At 38.6% G+C, this 22,941-nt stretch overlaps 3 protein-coding genes across 4 annotated transcripts; all 3 read right to left on the bottom strand.

Annotated features, from left to right (window-relative positions):
* Positions 1–2,533: 2,533 nt before the first annotated feature.
* Positions 2,534–4,549, bottom strand: LOC104451869. The gene is made up of 2 exons (XM_010066436.3): positions 4,324–4,549; positions 2,534–2,960 (listed from the first exon to the last, which is right to left on the bottom strand). The coding sequence occupies exons 1-2, from the start codon at positions 4,490–4,492 to the stop codon at positions 2,728–2,730; spliced, it is 402 nt and encodes a 133-aa protein (XP_010064738.1). The 5' UTR covers positions 4,493–4,549; the 3' UTR covers positions 2,534–2,727.
* Positions 4,550–6,784: 2,235 nt separating this feature from the next.
* LOC104449348 lies at positions 6,785–7,893 on the bottom strand. Its single transcript, XM_010063477.3, has 2 exons — positions 7,652–7,893; positions 6,785–7,381 (listed from the first exon to the last, which is right to left on the bottom strand). The coding sequence occupies exons 1-2, from the start codon at positions 7,818–7,820 to the stop codon at positions 7,149–7,151; spliced, it is 402 nt and encodes a 133-aa protein (XP_010061779.1). The 5' UTR covers positions 7,821–7,893; the 3' UTR covers positions 6,785–7,148.
* A 6,338-nt stretch (positions 7,894–14,231) lies between these two features.
* LOC104449349 (CST complex subunit CTC1) lies at positions 14,232–22,717 on the bottom strand. Of its 2 annotated transcripts, none has more exons than XM_010063478.3 (17): positions 21,585–22,717; positions 21,331–21,449; positions 20,751–20,825; positions 20,576–20,654; positions 20,383–20,445; positions 20,192–20,269; positions 19,858–20,058; positions 19,050–19,154; positions 18,650–18,916; positions 18,376–18,574; positions 18,091–18,293; positions 17,385–17,996; positions 17,216–17,310; positions 16,194–16,395; positions 15,953–16,070; positions 15,448–15,782; positions 14,232–15,208 (listed from the first exon to the last, which is right to left on the bottom strand). In XM_010063478.3, the coding sequence occupies exons 1-17, from the start codon at positions 22,686–22,688 to the stop codon at positions 15,020–15,022; spliced, it is 4,044 nt and encodes a 1,347-aa protein (XP_010061780.1). In that variant the 5' UTR covers positions 22,689–22,717; the 3' UTR covers positions 14,232–15,019. The 2 variants fall into 2 exon arrangements, with proteins under 2 accessions (XP_010061780.1, XP_039170138.1); XM_039314204.1 differs by having other exon boundaries at positions 17,216–17,307.
* Between the last annotated feature and the right edge of the window lie 224 nt (positions 22,718–22,941).

The raw sequence follows: 22,941 nt of genomic DNA, 5'->3' as shown, positions 1-22,941 counted from the left end.
CTAACTCGAATATAACATGGGTAACCAAATATTCAAAAAATATAATAATTAACAACGTTATTTGACCACACTTCTTTAGGAGCCCAAAATCAAATTGCAATCGATGGAGATCTATTTATCATATAGCTCGTTGTACTAAGTGCATCCGCCAGGAATTTCCTAGCCATACCAGCACTAGAGAGCATTTTGTAGGCCGTTTCGAGTAACATTTTACTCATCAAGTTCGCAACATGTTGTGGTTTATTAGCATAAGTGCGGTGTTTCACTATACATTCCTTCATGCATAATTCATTTAACAGTTTTGAGCAAAACTCCATACTACTGTTAGTCCGCACCTGCTTAATCATCTTATCAATCTCCTTTTTAATCAAAGCTCTCAACTGATGAATTTAACAATAACATCAAAATTGTGCACATGCACAAACAGCCACGCCTTTATTGAGTAGTCATCAACAACTCTTAACATATATTTTACACTCTTCTCAAAAGGCAACCGCTACAACCTGTAAACATTCTAGTGAATTAACTCTGTGATTTCCATGATATATTTAATGGTTATACTAAACTACACTTTCGCCGTTGATCTAAATCATAGCACTTACATACATTCAATTTCTTAGCACTATAACCACATAACAGATTTCTTTCACTTAAAAACGTTAGGCTTCTCTCACCAATGTGCCCCAAATGCATATGCCAAAATTCAAACTCCTGAACAAATGCATCCAACTTCTCCGCAATGAAATCTGCCATTGTCTCACCTTAAAGTTCATATAGGCAACTATACTTGATTCATTTCATTATCAGCAATGCACCTCAAACAATTTTTAGCATTTCACATTTGGAAATATATTGATACCCAGCTGAATCCAGGGCACTATATGAAATTAAGTTCTTCTTCAACTCTGAAAGGTACCTCACTATAGTCAATGTCCTCACAATACCATCATGCATTCTGATTTTAACATTGCCAAAACCGACAACATCGTATTCAGCATTGCTCCCCAACTATACTTTACTATTGTCCATGCATTGATAAGTAGTAAACCGGTTGCTACTTGGTATAGCATTAAAAGAACAATCATAATCCATAATCCATCCATCAAATGATGAATAATTAGTGACTGACAAGATATAATCAGCAATATCAACTACAACTGCAACATCATCTGCAGAATCAACTATAATTTCCTTACCCTTCTCATTCTCCAGCTTAAGGTAATACCTTCTAAGATATCCCCTTTTATCACAACTCCAACAGACAACATCACCAGTCCTAGACTAACGATGCTTGTTCATATTAGTACTACTAGAGCTAACATATGTTCTAGATCTTCCTCTATTTTTACTTACCAAAGCAGCAGAACAAGTTCATCAAATTCTCTTTTACAAATTTCCTCACTCACAATCAAATCTTGAACTCCATCAAACGTTAAGTTTGTTGACTCGGAGAAATTAGTAACAGTAGTACTTCAACTATCAAACAATGACGATAATAAAATCAAAGCACATACCTCATCTTCAAAGTCAATCTCAACTGAACTCAATTGACTAACGATTACATTGAATTCATTGATATGATATGCAATTGACGCACTTTTGCTCATCTTCAAATTAAATTGACGTCACATCAAATAGACTTTGTTAATCGTAAATGACTTCTTGTGCATATCCGATAGGACTTTCATCAAATCAGCAGTGGTTTTCTCCTTTATGTTGCGAAAAGCAAGCGATCAAACAACAGATAGACAAAATAAAAATAAATTGGACATTAGATTTATGTGATTCGGTTGTAGAGACCTACATCCACGGAGAGAGCAGCGACGAATTCACTCTAGATCAAGCGATACAATAAAGACTACATACTCGAGTTATTTAAACACGCTCAGTGTTTCCCAAGCCCTAATTAAACCCAAAAACTCGTGCAATGTTTAACTATGAATTCCTCGCTAAATAATCTCTCAATCTCACGAAAAAATTCACAAATCTTCCTACAAGATTTCACGGCTACAAACACTAACTTCATGAATGTAATTCACGAGTTTCCTCTGCACGTCTTCGACCACCAAGCACTCGGACACAAACGGTGCTTCAAGAAGACGCTACATCCAAAATCCCATATAATGTATATGTATACGTATGTATGTATCATACATACATATACACACATCTATATATACACATACGCCACCTGTATTAGAGAGGAAATAGAACTAGAATTCGGTCAACCCAAGTCCAATTTTTGGACTTTTCTGTTTCATCCTAGCCGACTTCATGAAGGAATATATATATATATATATATATATATATATATATATATATATATATATATATATCAAGCAAAATCCAAGTCCAAGTCCAAGTCAATGTTGGACTTTCCTATTTCAATGGCCAAACTCCTCAACACAGACTTGAACTTTGCGGAGTTGATTTTCGGATCTTTTTTGCTCGATTGGATGTCCGTAAAAATATCCAATTCAGAATATTCAAGTTTTCGCATTAAGCTCAAACTCGGGATATATTTTAACAAGAATAACAAAATTTAGTTGCAGTAAAAATTTTATTCCACGGCAAATCATGGGTAATACATAGGCAGTAGAAGAAACAATAAAGTACCCTCACCGCATATATTTATTTCAACCATGACCTCTTATTCAAATTATATAATTGCGTAAACAATATCAATTATCAACTAGCAAACGGAACCAGCCTGATTCTTCGTCCCAATCACTGCCAACGCGGAAGCGGCATGGCGAAGAACTTCATCAAGCCATCGGAGCAGTCCTTGTCGTTAGAGGAAGCAAAGTAGTAGAGCCTCCATTGGTTGAGCACCACCTCGAACCCTTCTCCGGCGCCTTTTGGTGCACCGGCAAGAAGCTTCGCACCCCTGAAGTCGCACTTGATGTAGCTATATAGGTTGGGCAGCAAGTACACGTTGTGGGGTGCATCAAACTTGAACACTACCCAAGAAAAAAAAAATAGTTAAGCATAGGCAATTTTGTTTGATTGTTCATAATGATATTGGCATCGATTCTTGAAGAAAGCAACCTTAAAAGGGTGCTTGATTTGGTCCGCAATCCGCATCACTAGACGTATTCGAGCTTTCAACAATCAATTCCACACTAAAAAAACAAATGTAACTTTCCCTCCTAAATCCTATGCCTATTATATTATCTCTCACTCAAAGTAACCTTGGTAGTCACCCTCCCAGTCACGTTGTGGATATGTGAAGGAGGTGGTGACATGTATATTCATCATATTTTATGCAAAATAAAAATTCAAATACATCATAAAAGAAGAAAATTAATATGGCTCTCTAAATAGATAATTGGTATATACTAGAACCATTAGTGACTACTTGTCAAGGCTTTATTTGAATAAGGATAGCAAGAGTGCCATAACTTTCATATGATGCTCATTTGAATGTCATAACTTTTTTTTTCGCTCACTTAAGTGTTACTTCTAAGTTAAATTCGATCATTTGAGTGACACCCCGGCAAATTCTCAAATGTGGATTTTTTGTAATTAAAAAAAAAAATGATTTTCTTGTTATTTTTGTAATTTTAAAAAAAAAATTGATTTTCTTTTTTTATTTTAATTTTTAGTTTTTATATTTTGTCTTTTCTTTTTTTCTTTTTCTTTTTATGTGCAACAGCCGTAAAGGCCTCACCCTCAAACCAGTAGGGCCACGAAGGCCTTCAGCTAGGCCATTGCTAGCTACTAGCAAGGGGATGAAGCCGTGATAGACTAGCCTAGGTCCATCGCGCCCTCACAAGTTGCCAGCCAGGACATGGTGGCTTCGCCAACCACAAGTGAGGGCACAAAGGGCCTCACTAGATCTAGGCAAGCCGGCGAGGCCATGAGCGCCCATCACAACCTCAACAACCACAAGCGGGGCTATGAAGCAGATTTTCCAATGAGCAACTTGTCGATGGCACTTAAGTGATTGATTTTTCAAATTTATGGCACTTAAGTGAGCAAAAAAATTTCAAAAATTATCCATTTTGATACTAGCAATACCACGTAGGACTATCGGGTCTACACTGGATTTTCCAATGATGGTACTTATGTGATTGGTTTTTCAAATTTACAACACTTCGAGAAAAAAAAATGGTTTTGGCACTCAAGTGAGTTCCGCACAAAAATTATAATACTCAAGTGAGCGTCATATAAAAGTTATAGCACTCTTGATATACTCGTCCCTGTCTTTTCCTGAATGATGACTAATTTTTAGGTAAAACTTTCTCAATTATGCAAACTTCAGCAGCATCGGAGGAAGTAAACTCCATAGCCTATAACTAAAAGTTCGTTGGTTGCACTCACCAAGTTTATCGTTGATGTAGAAGGGACTGTTCTTAAGAGTCCAGTCCGTGTAGTTGTAGCCGAAACGCCAGTTCTCAGATCCACCAACAACAATAGTTCTGGCCTCGGTCATCGCCATGGTCGTGGCTATCACCAGCAACGCAATTCCTGCATACCTCAATCCTGCCATTTCGCTAATATATTCTCAAATTATCTGTCTGGTGAACTGAAAAGCAATGAAGTTAAATTGTTTTGGCAGTTGAAGTGAGTTCCATGGTTCATCATGGGGGTTTATATACCCAATTTCTGGCAAGAACAGTCGGAGCTGAATTTTCTCGACTTGGTTGGCCATCAAAGAAATGATTGGATTCAAGAATGTAGAGAAGACATTTTTTTTTCCAAGATTTTGAATCAGTAAATTCAGAAAAAATATATATATATATATATATATATCCTTCTAGATTACGACTTTTGGGTCCTGAATTCTGTTCTCATTGGCCACTTACGTCTGATCCATCCCACCCTCATTCTGCTGTCATTTCGTTGAAGAATGAACTGGCGCTAAGGAAAATGGGCAGCAATTGAATTTGGTGGTCTGACTGAATCCATTGGTCTTCTTCGTTTTGGCACTGATCCGCTTGAAGGAAAAGAGGGAAAGGTAATGATTGTGAAGCCACTGAAGTCCATCTCCACGAGGGAAATTTGGGTAGGCGTAGACGTTTTCTTGTGTCCCTCTACAGATGGAGCATCATATGGTCAACCCGCCGCACTCTGCTTTTCTCCTAGTCGGAAAAATTTAAGTCTTCCTTGGCTAGCTTGAATCCTCTAAAGAGGAGTGACATTTCCCATGGTTGGATTTTTATTACATTCGGAGAATTATTTCAACGAGCTGCTGACGATCAGATGATGCCACTTGTTAAGGTGACTCGGGAATTTCTAATTTCTGCACTGAGTGAAGAGCTTTTCTATACAGACTTTGTTGATCGTAATTCCCCAGTCCGCATAGCCTAGGCTGGGTTTTCGGGCCTGATTCTATTTCATAATTCGGGCGGGACCGGGCTTATTCAGGTTTTATTGCCTGTAATTCAAAATGGCCCGACCTAGTCTGAACTGAAGTTTGCTTACATATTGAAATATTTCGGGCATTTTGTGTTGAATAAAAGTCGAATTTGTGTGAGTAAACAATAAAAGGTAAAGTCTTCCCAGACAAAAAATAATAATTTTGATGGTACTCGTTCTCAATCCACCACCACAAATGAGGATGACAATTCTTCCTTTGTATAAATCAACAGGATGAACATCTTAAATCTTTTTTGAAAAAAATAAACTGAATTTCAATAGCACGTCCTTAAGTTCGCGAGCGGTAAGCACGTGCCTATTAGCTCCATAGAAGTTGTTCGACTACATATTTGTCTTTAAACTGTCTATGAGTTTGTGTCGTCCGGAATCATCCAATGCCTAGTAATGAAGTCCAGAAAATGGTATAAACTGAACATCGGTTTCTCATATTTTCTGTTGTACATTTGGAGATGAAAGATGAATTTTGGCAGCTTTAACCTCATCTTTCGGGGCCTATGCTCGATTTAGATTAACGGGTTGCCTTTCTCTTGTACTTTCGGAGAAACATATAGGAGCGTCGTGAAGCTTTTATCATGCAACATTATCATACTAAAGAGTACTAGATACCGGGGATGAACATTGGGCTCTGGACAAGATTTGCAGCAATGGCATGAAGAATTACGTCCCTGATAATTGTGGACGAAGATGGTTGATTCATGAGTTCATACCTCAGAAATACCGCAAGTAACGTGAGCAATGCGGCAGCATTGCAATAGTAAACGGGTTACTTGGCGGCTTTCGTCTCGTCTAACAAGAACTTACCTGAATCATCTTCCACCTCTTAGTTAAGGTTAGACTATGGTAGTGATTCTTGTGCTTAACTTTCCATGCACAAGTTCTTCACCTCCGGCTTCAATAGTAATCACTGGAGGTATGATTTCTTATTGAACTACGAAGATTTACTATCTTAAATGTTAAATCTGTATTCGTTTAACCTGTTTAGGTTGTCTTTGTACAATAATAGTATAGAGGAAACAGAATCTAGGTGCACACTGCCAACTAATAACTCTATAGTTATTGGAGAAGAAATTTTCGACATGTGATCATCATTGACGAAAATACGAGATCCATCGATTGACCGCTAAATATTTTGCTAGAAAGATTTGTTCTTGTGGAATGAGCATGTACTTAACCTGTTAGTGCTCTATTGATCCTCCTTGTTTTTTGAATTTTGCTTTGTTTTGTAGTATTCTAGATTTTGCTCTATTTTGATTTGTTTACTATGAAGTCTATGTACTTATCATGTATCATTTTGAGCAATAAATATAATTTTCTTTCGAAAAAAAAAATATTTGATTGTGTCAAAAGTCAAAGGTCCGTATCTTCAAATCATGTCCATATTTATTGCAAGTATCACGAATTCAAATATTATAAGAAAACATTATATCACCCAGATTATAATATGACATATAGTTACGCTCGTTGGAAGATAGAGCTCTAAAGTTACATTGACTGCTACTAACCCCTAAAATCATATCCAATGTATCTACTTAGGTCATGAAGACATTATTACATAAAATAAAATAAAGAAAATGAAGAGAACTCTCTTCAATCCACAAACACAACTTGCTTCCAATAACAAAGGAACTTCATTTCGGAGGAACCTTTTTATTTACTCCAACTCCTAGGTTCCTCCAGATAAGTAGCTCTTTATTCAAAGCCCATAAAAGCACAAAGCACGATCAGTTTCATCACCCAGTTCTAATTCCATGATCAATCGCGGTCGATCACTGCCAACGCGGCAGCGGCATGGCGAAAAACTTCATCAAGCCGTTGGAGCAGTCTTTGTCGTTTGAAGAAGCAAAGTAGTAGAGCCTGTATTGGTTCAGCACGACTTCGAAGCCGTTTCCAGCACCGTTTGACGGGCCAGCGAGCAACGTTGCACCCTTGAAGTCACACTTGAGGTAACTGAAGAGGTTGGGCAGCAAGTACACGTTGTGGGGCGGACCATACTTGAACACTAACAAAGAATTATTCGGGACTTTAGTGCTGTGAACTTAACTCAATCAAATCATAACAATCATATCCAATATAACTCCATCAAGTTCAAACAAATGAACCGATCATATATCTTGTGACAACAAAAATAACAAGCATCTCCCACGAGCCAATTATGGGATCTAGCTAGTGCCAGTGCGGTTGCTTGTTTGAAACATGACAGGCTTGCTCTAATGATATATGTCTACAAGATGAGGAATCCAAAGTAGAAGTTGGCTCGTTGCACACTTACCAAGTTTGTCATTGATGAAGAAGGGACTGTTCTTGAGAGCCCAATCCGTGTAGTTATAGCCGTAGCGCCAATTTTGAGATCCACCCACGACTATAGTCCTGGCCTCGGCAATTGCCATGGCTGTGGCCATCACTAGCAACACGAGTCCTGCAAACTTCAGTCCTGCCATTTTGTTACTGTTTATTCTTAAGATTGTTCTCTCCCTCTAGTGCGCTCAAAGACGGTAATAGGATTGGATTGGTTTGGCAATTCAATCTGTGTGTTCCAAATACAATGATGATGGGAGGTTTATATACACAATTTTTCGCCACGAAGTCAGCCAAATCGTCTCAACTTGTCTGGCAAAAAGTTCGAATGGATTGAATTGAAGAATGAAGAGAACCCGTTTTTCCAAGATTTTGAATATGTTAAGTCAAACAAATCCTTTTTCTTGAATCACATGCTTCTAGATTATAGCGTTGAGTTCCTCCAAAAAGAAAAATTATCCATAAAGTTATAAATCTATTATACAACGGCTAATTTAATCATAATTTTATCAATTTAGTCATTAACATTTTGATGATTTGCCCATTTAGTCCTAAATATTTTAAAATTTTACCAATTTAGTCCTTTTGGCTAACGTTAGTCGGAAATCACAACGTCAATGTGACGATCTAGTCACTATCGGCTGACTTATTTGGGACGACCGACATTGACATAGATGATTTTTGTAAATTTTTAAATAGTTTTCCTTTATTTCTATTTTTCTTTTTTTTTTCTTTTTTTCCCCTTTTCCCTCTGCCATCCACCACCGAGCCTCATCAATTGCTGGCAAAGACCATAGGCCTCCCCTTGCTAGCCTTAGGCAAGGGACACCAGTGCCTAGGCTGGCAAGAGCCACCCTCACTAAGTCTAGAGAGGGCTACCCTCGCCAATCTTAGGCAAGGGTCATCCTTGCCAGCCTCGAGTGAGGGTTATCCTGCCAAATTCGGGAGGGCGTCGAGGCTATTGCCGAGGGCCAATAAAGGGAAAAGGAGTAAAATATAAAGAAAACGAAAAGACAAAAGAAGATAAAATTTTAGAAAAACTTAAAAATTATAAGAATTATCAACATTAGCAATTTCTAACCGAAATTGATTGAAATTTCTAAATTGAGTCATCAAAAGATTTAAGAATAAATAGACAAATTGTCAAAATGTTTAGAATTAAATTTGCACAATTAAAATGTGTAGCATTGAATACGCCGCCTTATAATAGATTTGAATTTTTTTGGATAATTTTTCCCGACATTCATTTACCTTGAAACCATCGCATTCTTGAGGCTGTTGTCATCTTTATGGAGTTTTTGCATGGTTATTGAATTGAAGATTGACTATAATGAGGAGAACAGGCGGAATTTGAGGGGTTGACTGAGGAGATTAGGTATTCCTCAATTCGGTAGTAATCCACTTCTTGCAGAGAAGAGGAAAGAGGGCAAGGCGATGATTATGAAGCCATTCATGAAGTCCTTCTAGATGACATATATGCAACGTGGGTTGGTGAGGGCGGTTTTTGTGTCTTCAATTGGAGCTCTTCCTACGGTCCAGCTACGGCATTCCCCTTTTTCTTGTTAGACCGTAGGATATATGGATTCTTTTCGGTCATTTAAAATTATGTTAAGAAGAATAAAGAAAAATTTTGAATTTTCATTGCATTAACTAAAGTAGATAAAACTTTCTACGATAAGTGCACTAAAAATTCTAAAATTTATTATAAAACCGTACGTAAGTCCTAAAACTTACAAATAGTGCAATCAAGACCTATAACTTGTCAAATTAATACAATTTAGTCATTCCGTTAACTTCATCCAATTGTTGCTAAATGAAACTGTTGACGTGACTTTTTCTATTATTCTCTCTCCTATGTGGCGCTAATGTGGCTAAAATACGAAGAATAAGGCTAGTTATCATTTTGGTCCAGATATAATATTTTTAATCTAATTATTATTTAAATTAGACTATAAAATAGAATAATTTTCTTATATAAAAGAAAGTAAGAGGGCAAAATGACGATGGTGGAGAATGGTCGGCTAGTGGTCGGTGAGGGTCACCAGCCCCAACTAGTGGCCGATGACCCTCTTTGACTGCAGGCGAGTCCTATGACTGCAGGCGAGTCCTACAACCCTCGTTCAAATGTGGCCAAGGGCCACCAATGGTAGCCAAGCTAAAGTGGATAAAACATATTTTATACTAGCATTGTCAATTGCACTAGAGTAACGCCTTATTTGACATAACTAACATATTCACGCTTCTTGCCATCAATGATGTTGTCAAAAGGAAAAATTGTTCAATCAATCTTAAACCTATTGCACAAAAGTCAATCATGTCCTAAACTTTTCGATTTTATTAATTTAGTCATAAATATTTGTGCAAAATTGCAATGTAATCCTTCCAACCAATATTCGTCAAAGATACCAATTTGGTAGTATGCCACGTGGGCCAGTCAATGATGACTAGACCACTACCACATCAACAATTTCCGACGAATATTAATCAAAATGACTATATTGAAATTTTAAGCAGAAGTTTAGAATTAAATTGACATAATTGAAAATTTTAGAATTGAATTTGCATCTACACTTTATAACTGATTGGGTAACTTTTCCCTAGTTAAAACTTAAAAGTTTTTGGGATAAGGACACCACATGTGTGATGACTTTCATACAATGCTCACTTGAGTGCCTTAATTTTTTTTTTTCAATCACTTCAATGTCATAACTGCTTAAAAATGTTAACTTGAGTGCCATAACTTTCAATAGATCGGGGTGGGAATGATGGCTATTTTGTTTCTTTGTTTTTCTAATTTTCTATTCCTAAGAACAAGTTTAGAATAGAAATTCTTTTATGACACAATTTCATTTTTCTATTTCCATAACAAACTTCTAGCTCAGAAATAGGTTCAGAATAGAAATGAAGAGTAGAAATTTTGGAACAAAAATAAAAATGAAAACTCTTCCTATCGCTCGCCCTCACCACTCGCTGCCACAGCCACTTGGGAGGGAAATATTTAAAAAGACCTATCAAACAAAATTCTATTTCAGGACCAGAAATTGTTTCATTATCAAACCTGTATCTTTGCTAAAACACTCATCCAAGAAACATAAATAGAAAAATCTATTTCTAACTAGAAATTATTCCCGAAAGCATAACAGTTATCATTGGCATAGTGCCAAATTTATTTTAAAATTTCACCCAAGTACCGGAAGTCTGACATAACATAACACTTGTGTTGAATAATTTTAAAACTTATGACACTCAAGTGATCAATTGAAAAATTATAAAGCACTCAAATGATCAGAAAAAAGAAGTTATATGATGAGTGTTGCATATAAGTTATGACACTCAAGTAATCAAACAAATGTTATGCCACTAAAGTAAGTGTCATATGAAAGTTATAACACTTATAGTAACCTTATCCTAGAGATTTTCTTTCCAAATATAAGGACACTAAAAGTGTCAAAAGTTTTGCAAAGCACTCATTTTAGAGCCAAAAATTTTTACTAGCTCACTCAAGTACCAAATCAAACAAAAAAAAAAATGTCTACTTAAGTTCTTCCAACGACAAATTCTAGCCAAAAATATGACGTAGATTTTATAATTAAATGTTTAATCTAACATGGCATTTTATATTGAAAACAAGTCCAACGTGGACTTCTGAGGTGGTTGGCCTGCACCTTAACAATGTTGGTCAAAGCCCATCTCAACATAAGGACACTAAAAATGTTGAAAGTTTTGTAAAGTACTCATTTTAGTGCTAAAAATTTTTGGTAGCTCACTTAAGTGCCAAATCAAAGAAAAATGACTACTTTAGTCCCTTTAGCAACAAATTCTGGCCAAAAATATCACGTGGATTTTATAATTAAATGTTTAATCTAACTTGGCATTTTATACTGAAAATGAGTCCAACATGGACTTCTAAGGTGGTTGGCCTGCGCCTAAAAGGTGTCGCCCAAAGCCCATCTTAAAATAGAAAATTTTGGGGAAAATTGTCCAAAAAGTCCTAAACTTATTGCACTTTTGCCAATTTAGTCATAAATCTTTTAACTTTACCAATTGAGTCATAAACATTTTCACTTCTTGTCAATTCAGTCCATCCGGTCAATTTTGGCCGGAAAATGCTGACGTGGATGCCAATGGTGCCACATAGGACTGTCTCAGGCCGACGTGGACAATTTTTAATAATATTTTTGAATTTTTATTTTTATTATTTTTTTCTGTTTTTCTCTCTTTTTTTTTTTTTCCTTTTTGGCTTTTTCCTTGGCCTTTTCCGGCGGTCGGCCACTAGCCACAAGCGACGGCCGGCCACCGGCCACAGCCGGGCAAGGAGGAGCACCGGCGAGGGAAGCCCTTGCCCAGGCGTGGCCCAGCAAGGGTCGCCTGGGCGAGGCCGCCCTGGCCTCGGGCCGGTCGTCGCCTGCCCGACCAAGGGCAAGGTCGCCCTCGCTTGGACAAGGGCTCCCCTCACCAAATCAGGGAGGCCGGCCCTCGCTTGGCGTCACTGTCGCCCGGCCAACACTCGGCGAGGCTACCCTAGCCTGGGAAGGGTTGGCCTCGCCCAAGCGACCCTTGTCGGGCCACGCTTGGGCGAGGGCTTCCCTCGCCGGTGCTCCTCCTTGCTTGGCTAGGCCTCACCCGTGGCGAGCAAGGCCAGCCGGTCGTTGCTTGTAGCTGGTGGCCGGCCACCGAAAAGGCCAAGGAAAAAGCCAAGAAAAAAAAAACAGAAAAAAAATTCAAAAAATTCAAAAAAATATTAAAATATTATTAAAAATTGTATACGTCAGCGCAGACAGTCCTACGTGGCACCGCCGGCGTCCACGTCAGCATTTTCCGGCCAAAATTGGCCAAATGGACTAAATCAGCAAGAAGGAAAAAGGTTTAGGACTCAATTAGCAAAATTAAAAGGTTCAAGACTAAATTGGCAAAAGTGCAATAAGTTTAGGACTTTTTGAACAATTTTCCCAAAAAATTTGTGAAGGTTCGTTCAATGTTGCGTTTTGTTCTTAATCATAGATAAATCGAGACAAAAAGTTTTGATTCCTTCCTTACTGAAGAGAAATCTGGGTCGTGATTGAAGGTCGCGATGACGGGAGGAAGTACTGGAATCCTTTTCTGGTTAAAATTGACTCCAGTGATGAGAGGTTGAAGCTTTTCAAGCTTCATGACTGAAAAACAGGGAGAACGTGAGCATTTATTGTGCTTTTGCAAACGCAACAGCTGACTATGGATGACAATGATAGGCAAAGAGGAGTGACAAGTATTCTAAGTAGTATCAACACTAATATGTGACACGCAATACGAGACAACACAAAGCACCAACTCATTGTTTCTCAAAAAATAAATAATTACGACACGTTGGAACACGTTGTATTTTCTATATATACATGATAAATTATCATTATTGTAAATTAATTTAATTCAAAATCATGAATAAATAAATAAGAGCCTAAAATGAATTTACATAAAAATAAAAACATTAATCCACCATTTGTTATTATCTTTCAATATTTGAATTTAACAAATTCAACTTCTTTCTAATAATCCATAAAACTTGAAGAAGAAAAATAACCAAACCACATTCAAGATTTGCGTGTTAGAGCATGTTGGAAGAGAAAAGAAAAAAATAAACTTAGGAAGTGAATTGTATGTCATGGACAATGAGAGTCGAAAGAAAATAGAAGGTTAGGTTTTTCTTCTTTATCTATTTATTATTTTCATTATTTTTATTTTCTTACGTACTTACATTTTTTTTTCGTCAAATTACATACTTACATTTTGACCCTTCATTTATTGAAAATTTTTAAAATTAACTCTGTGTGTATCAAAATCACACATCGGAATTCCCAACTAGCGTGTCAGAAGAGTTGATTAGGTATCAAATTTCCCAACACGTGTTGGTCGAGAGTCGGAGAATGTCAAAGGATGTCAAAGTGTTGTGTCGGACGCGTGTTAAAGTATCCAACACAATACTAAAGTTTTCGAAGTTTTGAGTCCTAAAGTAATATTTGATCGAGGTTTGGCCTGCTCGAATCTCTCGATCGCCGCATAGGAGACAGCACTCTGATGTCATGCAAGAATCGCTTGAAGGCGGCGATGACGAGCGGCTGCCGATTTTCTCACGCAACTACTTATATAATTTTTAAAGCTCTGCGTTCTTTTCTCTCTAAAATCTTTACACTACCCTCCTTGAGAAAACCCAATGCTCCCCCATCACAATGACGTCCATCAAATGGAAGCTTCGTTGAAACGAACTTGAGTCACTCGTCATGCTCCTGAGAAAAACAAAATTAGGATTTTTTATTTGGGAAAAAACTTGATTGTTCAATTTAGGGTTTATCTTTTGGGCAAAACATGTAGACAACATCGTTTTAGGAGCATATATGCTGACCGAGCATGCTAGTGAGACACATCAATTGAACAAATTAATTAAACATTATATCTTGTCAAATTTCCAACATCCTAAATTGATATTAACAATTAAGTGATCATTTTTTCAACCAAAAAAAAAAAAAGTAGCACTCAAGTAATTAGATGAAAATTTTGAGCACAAAAATGACATGCAAAACTTTTGACACTTCTAATGTTCTCGTGACTTTTCTCCATTATAATGAACTACAGATAAGTTTGTTAATTTTCCGCAATGATTACATAGCTACAGTCCATAATTTATACAATACCGTGTTCTTCGGGGTTCACAGAATATATAAAAGAGAATAACTAACATTTCTGCCTCCTAAGCAACATTCACCAACTACTTATATAAAAAGAAAAGGCACCATTTACCTACCAAAAATAAAATATACACATTGAAAGGAGCTTGAGCTGAGCAGCAATCCCCCACCAGTAGCCCTTCATTCGGATTTCCAACCTCTGCGAACAACTCTCGACATTAATAGTTGCTTACTTTATTTAACCGGAAGGTATTAGCTTCTGACAAGGCAACTCTCATGTGATCTAAGTTGGAGAACAAGGTAGTCTTTGAAGAAACGGTGAACACTGATCCCATCCATTAGGCACAAGCTCTTGCTAAATGGGAGCACAGCGCATAAACCGTAGCAGCCTATATCAAGGCATTTTAAGCCCTCGGAAACTATGGTACCTCTCAAGTTGCCTACGATCTGTGGAGATACCGAGAACTCAAGCTATTGGTATACACCTTGGGCCATGTCAGATTGATTTTCCTAGTCTCAATGTCTGAGCCCTCAAATGCATTTTAATCTGTCCGTGGGACATGTTTCTGCTTGCCTAGAGGGTCTAAGGCAACAACCAGGCCCACTGAAAAGCACCCAGACAACCCTCCCGGAATTCAGCAAATGTATGATGAGTAGAACCCCATCCATATGGTGCAATCAATTTAATCATTGCAGCGACAGCTTGGTAGCAACTCTTCAATAGTCCTCTTTGCCTCGGTAAGAGGGTTTACATGAGAGACTTCCACTGCCCACATGTGCTGAATGGAGTCCAACTCCATCTCCATTTCCAGGAAGTGCTGTTTCTCCAACTGCCGAGCAGCATTTAAATCCATGGCAGTTCCAACTATGTTCTGCCATAATAAAAGAGACAATGCATAAAGTTCAGCAAAATGTCAACGTGAGGAAGTTAAGTGATACCAGAGTTCTACAGAGAAACTGAGTAATTTCAATAAGTGAGAAAAAACATAAATAATCATAGAGAAATTAGGATTCTGAGCGTGTTCACTAGGCTACGAATAAGTTACCGTAAGAAATCACAAAATTTCCTACACAAACTTATTGAACAGATCCTGCATGAATGCTAACTTACCCAATCTGTGGCAAAGCTAGCATTGAAGAGAATATATTTCAGAATGTCCTCCTCGAAGTTGCTGAGGACATTATGTGAACCAACTGAGATCATAAGATCTTGACGAGAAGAATCCAGCATGGACCCACAGTTTCTCACAGTAATTTTGACATGTTTCTTCAGAAATCTGTCGACATAATATGCACTTGTTCTGGAGGCATTTTTTTCTTTTCCAACCCATTTTAGTGTCCAGTTAGCACTCTCTAGAGCTGTCTGTGGGAGCTTTTCATTCAATCTCAACAAGGTTGATGCCCGATCAGCACTGGCCCAGCAAAAACATAAAGAGGAGCCGTCTTCTGTGCAAATAAGAAAACACAAGACATGGAAAAGTGAAGATGAAGGGCAAGACAACTAATTAGTAATCCTCTAGAGAGAAGGCAAAGTTACCAACTGCAAAACCAGCAATGGGAATGTTAACAAAAGAGAATAACTAATTTGTAATCCTCTAGAGAGAAGGCAAAGTTACCAACTACAAAACCAGCAATGGGAATGTTAACAAGAGAGGACTGGTGAGAGAACCCCGACTGTAAACAATCCATTTCTATACTTGTCTTCTCCAGTATCAGAATGTGGACAGCAATAACCTTCATCATATCAAACTGCAATGAGTAGGAGCTTCCAAACAATAAAGTGAACAACAATAAAAAGGAGGGGGGGCAGAATAACAATTGTCTCACAATCTATTTTACCTATTCACAAGAATATACCTTGCAACGGAGTTGCATCATGGTGCATCCGGGGTCTTGTGTCAATTCAGAGATAAAACCTGAAGAAGCACCATTGAAGGCAACCCTTCTGTCAGACACAGACTGCATGGAAGTATCCTTAGTCCCACACTGCTCATCGATCATCCTCAAGGAATTTGTCTTGATGAATGATATTGGTGTCAACAAGAATCCTTCCTGCCCACTAAAGAATAAAAAACAAAAAAATTGACCCACGTTGGAGTACACTTAAAACCGCAGATGAAATATATAAACTTCAGCTCATATATAATTCAGGAAAAACCACATTCAACCGGTCACCCAGCCAGAGGAAAATAGTATAATGGGGTGTGTAGAAACTACAAACCTACATATGTGCTGAAAATAGATTCCACCTAGCCAGAGTAAAAATGTTCCAACTGGGGAATACCTCAAATTTGCAGAGTGGGTTAGGCTTGAGTAGGTAAAGGGGTGGAACTTCAGAAAAATTGACAACTTAAGACATAATGTACTTCCAATTAACTACACAAAATGATCATGTAGCAATATCCGCTTTTGAATTGCACAGCTTACTCGCATCACTCTCTCCATTCAGCTATAAGACAGATTCTAACCACATTTACTCCTCTTCTTCACTTTTGCACTCATACAAATCATCATGACTAAATCAATCCTCCCAGAATAACTGCCAAGGAGAGCACTTGGAAGTTACCAAATAGTTCACTAATTGGTTGCTAAAAGATGGTTACCAACCTCCCTGTACCTTGGAACCCTTAGGAATGAATTATCTTAGACATCACCATATAAAATACATGAAAATACACGTGGAATTCCAAAAGATGATTCTAATCAAGGACATTTGAACACATACTAGTGCAAATGATACCAATATTTAGTATTGCACAGTATAACAATAATGTTCACAAGATTCAAGAGAGCATACAATGGTACATTCAATCACTGGTCATTGAACTGCATGTAATAAAGCTTGGAAAACTGAATTTGCACTTTGTAGGAAAAGGTACCCGAGCTTCAGGATTCTACAGAATGTTGCATTTACACCAGGTCCAAAACCAATTGGATAAGCATGATTTCTCAGAGAGCCAAATATCTGCACCTGCTATTAGAAGGAATCAAATAAGAGAACATGTTCAATACATCTTAAATCCCAAAAAGATGTTACAGGAATAGTACAGTGCCATTGTCCATCAAAACATGAACGCGGATACTATTTGTATCTCCAATAAAATCTCTGGACTGTTGATTGCTTGTAAGAAGGTTTTCGTGGCTTGGATATAGATTGCAGGAAGTACTTTCAAATCTCTGAATGGCAATGACATCTCCACTAATACTGACAAGATCCCCATCTGGAAAAAGATGACCACGACTAGGAAATTTACTGGAAAGGGAAGAAATCATGTTCCCGCTACATGAAGACACAGTGATATCCTCAGTATTAACAGTTTGATTTGTCAAGCTTTGTTCCATTTCCAGAAGATCCATCCGAAAGGGACCTGCTGCCTTGGTAGATACATCAAGACAAATATCAGGGAAAGTTTCCAAAGAACAGCCAGAGAATGCCTTTGTGAAATTTCCAGTTTCCTCTCCCAAAAGAACTTGATCAGTGCACAATGGAGAATCATGGGGCAAATTGTGAAGGAGAGTATCTCTAGAAGAGAATGAAAGGCTCCACAACTTTGTTTCAGAGGGAAAATGAATTTTCATACCCCTAGCAGAGTCCTCAAGATGACAGAGCTTTTCTTCTTTACCGTGTTTTACAATATAATAACCGCCAATATCCAATGTCTGTCATAAATGAGATCAACATTACTCATTCTTATCCAAACAACATCCTGGTGGAAAAACAAACGTAGAGCGAAATTTTACTGGAAATTGATACCTGATATTTGGAGACATCAGAGGGCTTGAACTCCAACCATACCTTGTGAGGGCTTACTTTATAGGAAATGCCATTCCTGTGATTGTCTTTAATGCGGCCCAAGGATCCTGACCTAGCGGGAAAGCCAGATTTTAGCCCTCTAACAGTAACCTGGCATGGTACTTTATGATAATTCAAGTCATGGAACCTTCTATTGTCATTGCCTGCATGAAAATGTGAACACGCTTTATCATCAGTCCCAACATCAAGAACTCTATCTGTTAGCCTAAACAAGAAAGCACTTACTCAGTGTAATGTCAGTTTTATGTCTCTTTGAGGAACCATCAGCCCATTTATTGGAATTACGACCCACAGCTTCCTCCAGCTGGTCCATCAAGGCATATGGTAGACATTCCACTCCATCTTTATCGGCAAGAAACAAGTACCATGGTAAGATTATGGCCTCCACGAAAATAGATTCCGATATCACAGGATCAGCTGATAACTGTGAAAATAGAGAAAACTACTCAGACACAACTACTTATATTAGCAATCAAACCACATAACCAATAGTGCGCACCTTTTGCAACAGAGGAAACTTGTGCACTATACGCAATATATGATAACTGCCACTGCCAAGTTCCTCACGCTCATCCTCAAAGGTCTCGTGAAAATCTATGCAGTTTGCATCCTTCAAATGAAAACAAATGGAGATGCCCAATCCCATCTCCCTCACCAAGGGCATGTAATTAAAAATACTTCTACAGGAAAAGGATTCTTGATCAAATGGTTTAAGTTGACCAGTCCGCTGAGATACGCCCATCATAATAACACTATAATCATGTACCTGGACACATGAGAGAATTAAGTTACTCCAGATCCTAAATATATCAAGTCCAAGTAGAGCTTTTTCTCACTAACTTCAACAAGCTCATGTACATATGAAAGGATAAAATTCTGACATCACTTTTACATATGACCTCGTATATGCTGTTGGAATTCCAAGTCGATGGAAGGTCAGGAATGACAACATCAAGACTTCTGGTGGCATCAACCAACTGCAACCTTCCAGTAAATGGCGAAACCTTATAGGAGAAAAGGGAAAGGACAATGCTAATTAGATCTAGGAAAGCCAATTTTTACCATGCACGCAAATAACCGGAAGCAAAGATGACTGAAAATTAGAATAGACATAACAACAAAGCCTATCCTCTCCAAATAAGTGTGGCTTTTTTAATCTTCTTATGCCAAGACCTGCTCGATGTATCATGTCATATAACTTCATATTTGCTATCTGCACCAACATTTCATCCACGTCTTCTTTTGTTCCCTTATTATACCTTTTAACCAGCATCCCTAACATCTAGATGAGACCAAGAGTCATGAATCTCAATACTCTTCCTTTAAATAAAATGTCAGATTATTATTACCAAAGACAGAGGAAAGGCCAAGTTATAAATATCTACTTGTATCATCACGTTTGCTCATTTGAGTGACGTATTTTACACAAGAAAACCTCATGTTACTGATTGATAAGGTGCTAAGCCTGTGGAAGGGATCATGAAGAATTATGTGTTAGTTCTCCATTGGCTGAAACTCAATGGCTCCCTCCAACGTTATGACATTCAGTTGTCACACTCATGTTGATTTTTCATACAAAAGAAAATCACCCATGTACCATAAGGTGAAAGTTGGTACAAAAACTTCAATTGAGACTGTAAATATTCAGACTGTTGGATAAAGGCAGATCTTCCCGTAAACAGAGGAAGCATAAGATCAAAGAGGAACCTTGAGCTTTCCAAGTAAAGTGACGCCAATATTGTCGCTTGGAATGATCCTCTTAATTAACTGACTATAGGATCCTCTGACACCGTAAAGGTTGCTGCTTTTCTTGTCGTCATCTGATACTTTACAAGCTTTTTCTGATTCCACCAATAATCCTTCCCATATGGATTCACAATGACGAACCAACAAGGAGAAGGGTACTATCTGAGTTAGTGAAGAAAATGTTTTTAAGTATTTTCCCTCGTCAAATTGCAATTCTTGTTGGAACATAGGCAGATAAATGAGAGAAAAGAATGATTCTTAGAAACATAACAGAGAAGCTAAACCCTTGACCTACCAATTTCAGCTTCCTGCAGCCCAGTTCACAACCAAAGCCACATAAATCATGCCTACACATCTCCATGAAAACTCCATGCTGCCACCAAGTGCATTTTGATAGTAAATCATGGGGAACAAAGAAAGAAAGTAAAAAACGAATATCTGGCAAAATATATACCGTATTGCTTCATCCAACAGCAGTTAACTTACCCGTTTTCGAAATGCCCAGGAAGGTAAATGTGAACTAGCATACATCTGCAATAGTCCTTCCTTCTGCGATCACCTTTCAACCATTAGTTAGCCAAAGAGAAAGCCATATGATCTGACAGGGAAAGAGAATTCAAGAGATTATATGTGAAAATAAGTCCATTAAAATGAAAGAAATCGTTTGGCAAAAAGTTACATTTTTCGATCCGAGAATCTCCTTCTCCAAAAAGATCCCAGAAAATTTTTTGCGGAAACATGAAATTGTTAGGAGAACCCTGGGAAAATCCAAAAAGAAGTTAGACCAATAAGAATGAAGAATGAGAATAACCAAAAAAACCTATATCAATTATAAGAACACGAAATGTCCCTACCATAACCTGGCAGGGTATGACAAAGTTGCAATGAATTTTCCCAACATGCTCTGCATATCTGAGAAATTATAGCAGCTGCAAAAGGTAAATTAGACAATCATTGTTCACTGGAGGGAACTTTTATGGAGGCCAGATATCCCCAAGTAAAGGAGTTGGTCTTCAGTCAACAACACATTACCCTTGTCAACAAAACCCTTTAAAGCAGTATTTACCGTACATCATGCCAGCATAAAGATGCACTCCCGAATTTCACTACTGAGTAAGTGGAGAAAAACAGAGTAATGCAAGGAACAATAAAAGAATTTTCATGTTCCACAGAATTATGCAAGACAGTATGAACTTTGCATTTGTGAGCATAATACTCACTTTTATTAAATATGATGCCAGAAACTAAGAGAAAAAAGGATTTGTTAATACTTGCAGACATTATTCATAACTGGGTAATTCAACTGTAAAATTGATTCGTTCCTATAAGCAAAGCATAGGGAGTTGAGCAAGATTAGTATCTTGTTTATTTATTCAACAATAAATATACCCATTAGCAAAAGATAAACAAATAAATAACTAATAGTAACAATACCTCGTTTCAAAAGGGGACGAGGACTCTACCAAAATACTAGTCCTAAAGCAGCCTCCAAGTATCAGCATTTCTGCCCAAGAATATTTTCCATTCAGAATATGAGCATTTTTCACAGATATCTGCAAGAACAAGCGAGGAAATATTAAGGTGATTGAAGCTAATAGTAAAACCACACCCCTTGCCCATTTCATTTTTTTTTCTCAATTTCCTTTCAACAAAGTTCAATATTGTGTAAAGGAAGACGAAGTACGCACGACAGCGCCGACTCTGAGACTGTGGGGCGGATGAAACTGCTGATCAGTTAGCAAAAGCCAAACTTTTTTATCCAGCTCAACAACCATTCCTTGCATGTAGATCCCAGTCACAAGGCCAGTATAAATACTGCAGTCCCCAGTCTTCTCATTACTAGTCCTCTCATGCGCTAACATTTTTGAAGACGTTTCGAGCAGATGCAAAAGGGATTTCTCCGTCGTCATAAACATCACCTGAGACTCATCCTTCCCTATGTAGACCAACTTCTTACTCAATCCCGATAACACTACAACATCACCTATTAGTTTCGTAATTGCAGGATGCCAAAACGAAGCAGGCCCACAGAAATACACGAACTCGGGCACAGAGTAAACGTGACTTCCAGAACTTCCGTTTGAATTCTCCATTAAAACCTTAGTTACATCTCTGGAGCGACATAATTTACATCCACAAATCATGAGTCGTGCTAGGAAACCGCACAGATTCCTTGCGCTGCCAGAGTCAAAGTTAGTCCCAGAGGAACAGGGAACGACAGAAACGGGACTGACAGACTCCACCATGCCACGAACACAATAACGCGCTTTGGAACAGTGTTCAGAGGAGGAACCTGAACCCAACGGAAGCGCGCTCGAGCTCGAACAAGGCCGGAGCCCACCCTGGGACTGGGCGAAGCTCCATCTAATAATCTCCAAAAACCCCCCGCCGTGCTTAAACGGAATGAAATTGAAAGCGACCACACGGATTCTTTTCCCCAAAAGGTGAGCGCTGAAGTCGACCACGTCGCAGCAGATTCTGGAAGCGCCGTCGGAGAACTGGAAGCAAGTGCCGTTGCTCGAGCACTTGAGAGCTGCCGAGGGATGGCCATCGCCGTCGCCGACAGGAACCGTCACCGTCCCTACGAGCATCGCGGCGTGGTCCAGAGGAGTGAGAACTCTAGGGCTAGAGTCGGGAGCGCTCGACTCCTCGCTGCGGCTCGACTCCGGAGGCGGAGGAGAGAACCGACGGCGGCGGCGGGGGGCCGACCGGAGAGATGACGTGGCGGAGAAGGGGCGGGACTGGCGGAGCAGCTCGGAGATGGAGAGCACCGTCGCGTCGGAGCCCTCCATCCTCGTCGCCTCGGGCGGACGAAGCTCGATCGACGTTGTGACTGGGATGTCCGGGATGGAGGAGGGAAAATGAGGGATGTCGTGGCGGGAAAACCATGGGCTTTTTTGCGTGGTAGGCGGATATTGGGCCTGGGCTTTTTTTTTGGGCCGGACCTTGACCAAAGGATGGACTAAATGCCCACCCAAGTCCAAGCCCATTACGGGACATAGGGGAGAAGTTTCAAAAATCCCTTTTGTAGTAGAGGGCATTTTC

The sequence above is a fragment of the Eucalyptus grandis genome, chromosome 6, assembly GCF_016545825.1.
Source record: "Eucalyptus grandis isolate ANBG69807.140 chromosome 6, ASM1654582v1, whole genome shotgun sequence".
In the NCBI taxonomy this organism is placed as follows: domain Eukaryota; kingdom Viridiplantae; phylum Streptophyta; class Magnoliopsida; order Myrtales; family Myrtaceae; genus Eucalyptus; species Eucalyptus grandis.
The sequence above is the reverse complement of the archived record's forward strand: the minus strand, read 5'-3'. Positions and strand labels throughout refer to the sequence as shown.

Bases quoted from the DNA above. Each gene is read 5' to 3' on its own strand.
- LOC104449349 (XM_010063478.3), bottom strand. From the start codon at position 22,688: ATGGAGGGCTCCGACGCGACGGTGCTCTCCATCTCCGAGCTGCTCCGC. The intron at 18,294-18,375 runs GTAAGTGCTTTC...ATTTTCATGCAG, and splicing joins TAAAACTGACATTACACTGA to GCAATGACAATAGAAGGTTC. The intron at 16,396-17,215 runs GTACCTTTTCCT...TTTATTCTTTAG, and splicing joins TGTAGAATCCTGAAGCTCGG to TGGGCAGGAAGGATTCTTGT.
- LOC104449348 (XM_010063477.3), bottom strand. From the start codon at position 7,820: ATGGCAGGACTGAAGTTTGCAGGACTCGTGTTGCTAGTGATGGCCACA. The intron at 7,382-7,651 runs GTAAGTGTGCAA...ATTCTTTGTTAG, and splicing joins CTTCATCAATGACAAACTTG to TGTTCAAGTATGGTCCGCCC.
- LOC104451869 (XM_010066436.3), bottom strand. From the start codon at position 4,492: ATGGCAGGATTGAGGTATGCAGGAATTGCGTTGCTGGTGATAGCCACG. The intron at 2,961-4,323 runs GTGAGTGCAACC...TTTCTTGGGTAG, and splicing joins CTACATCAACGATAAACTTG to TGTTCAAGTTTGATGCACCC.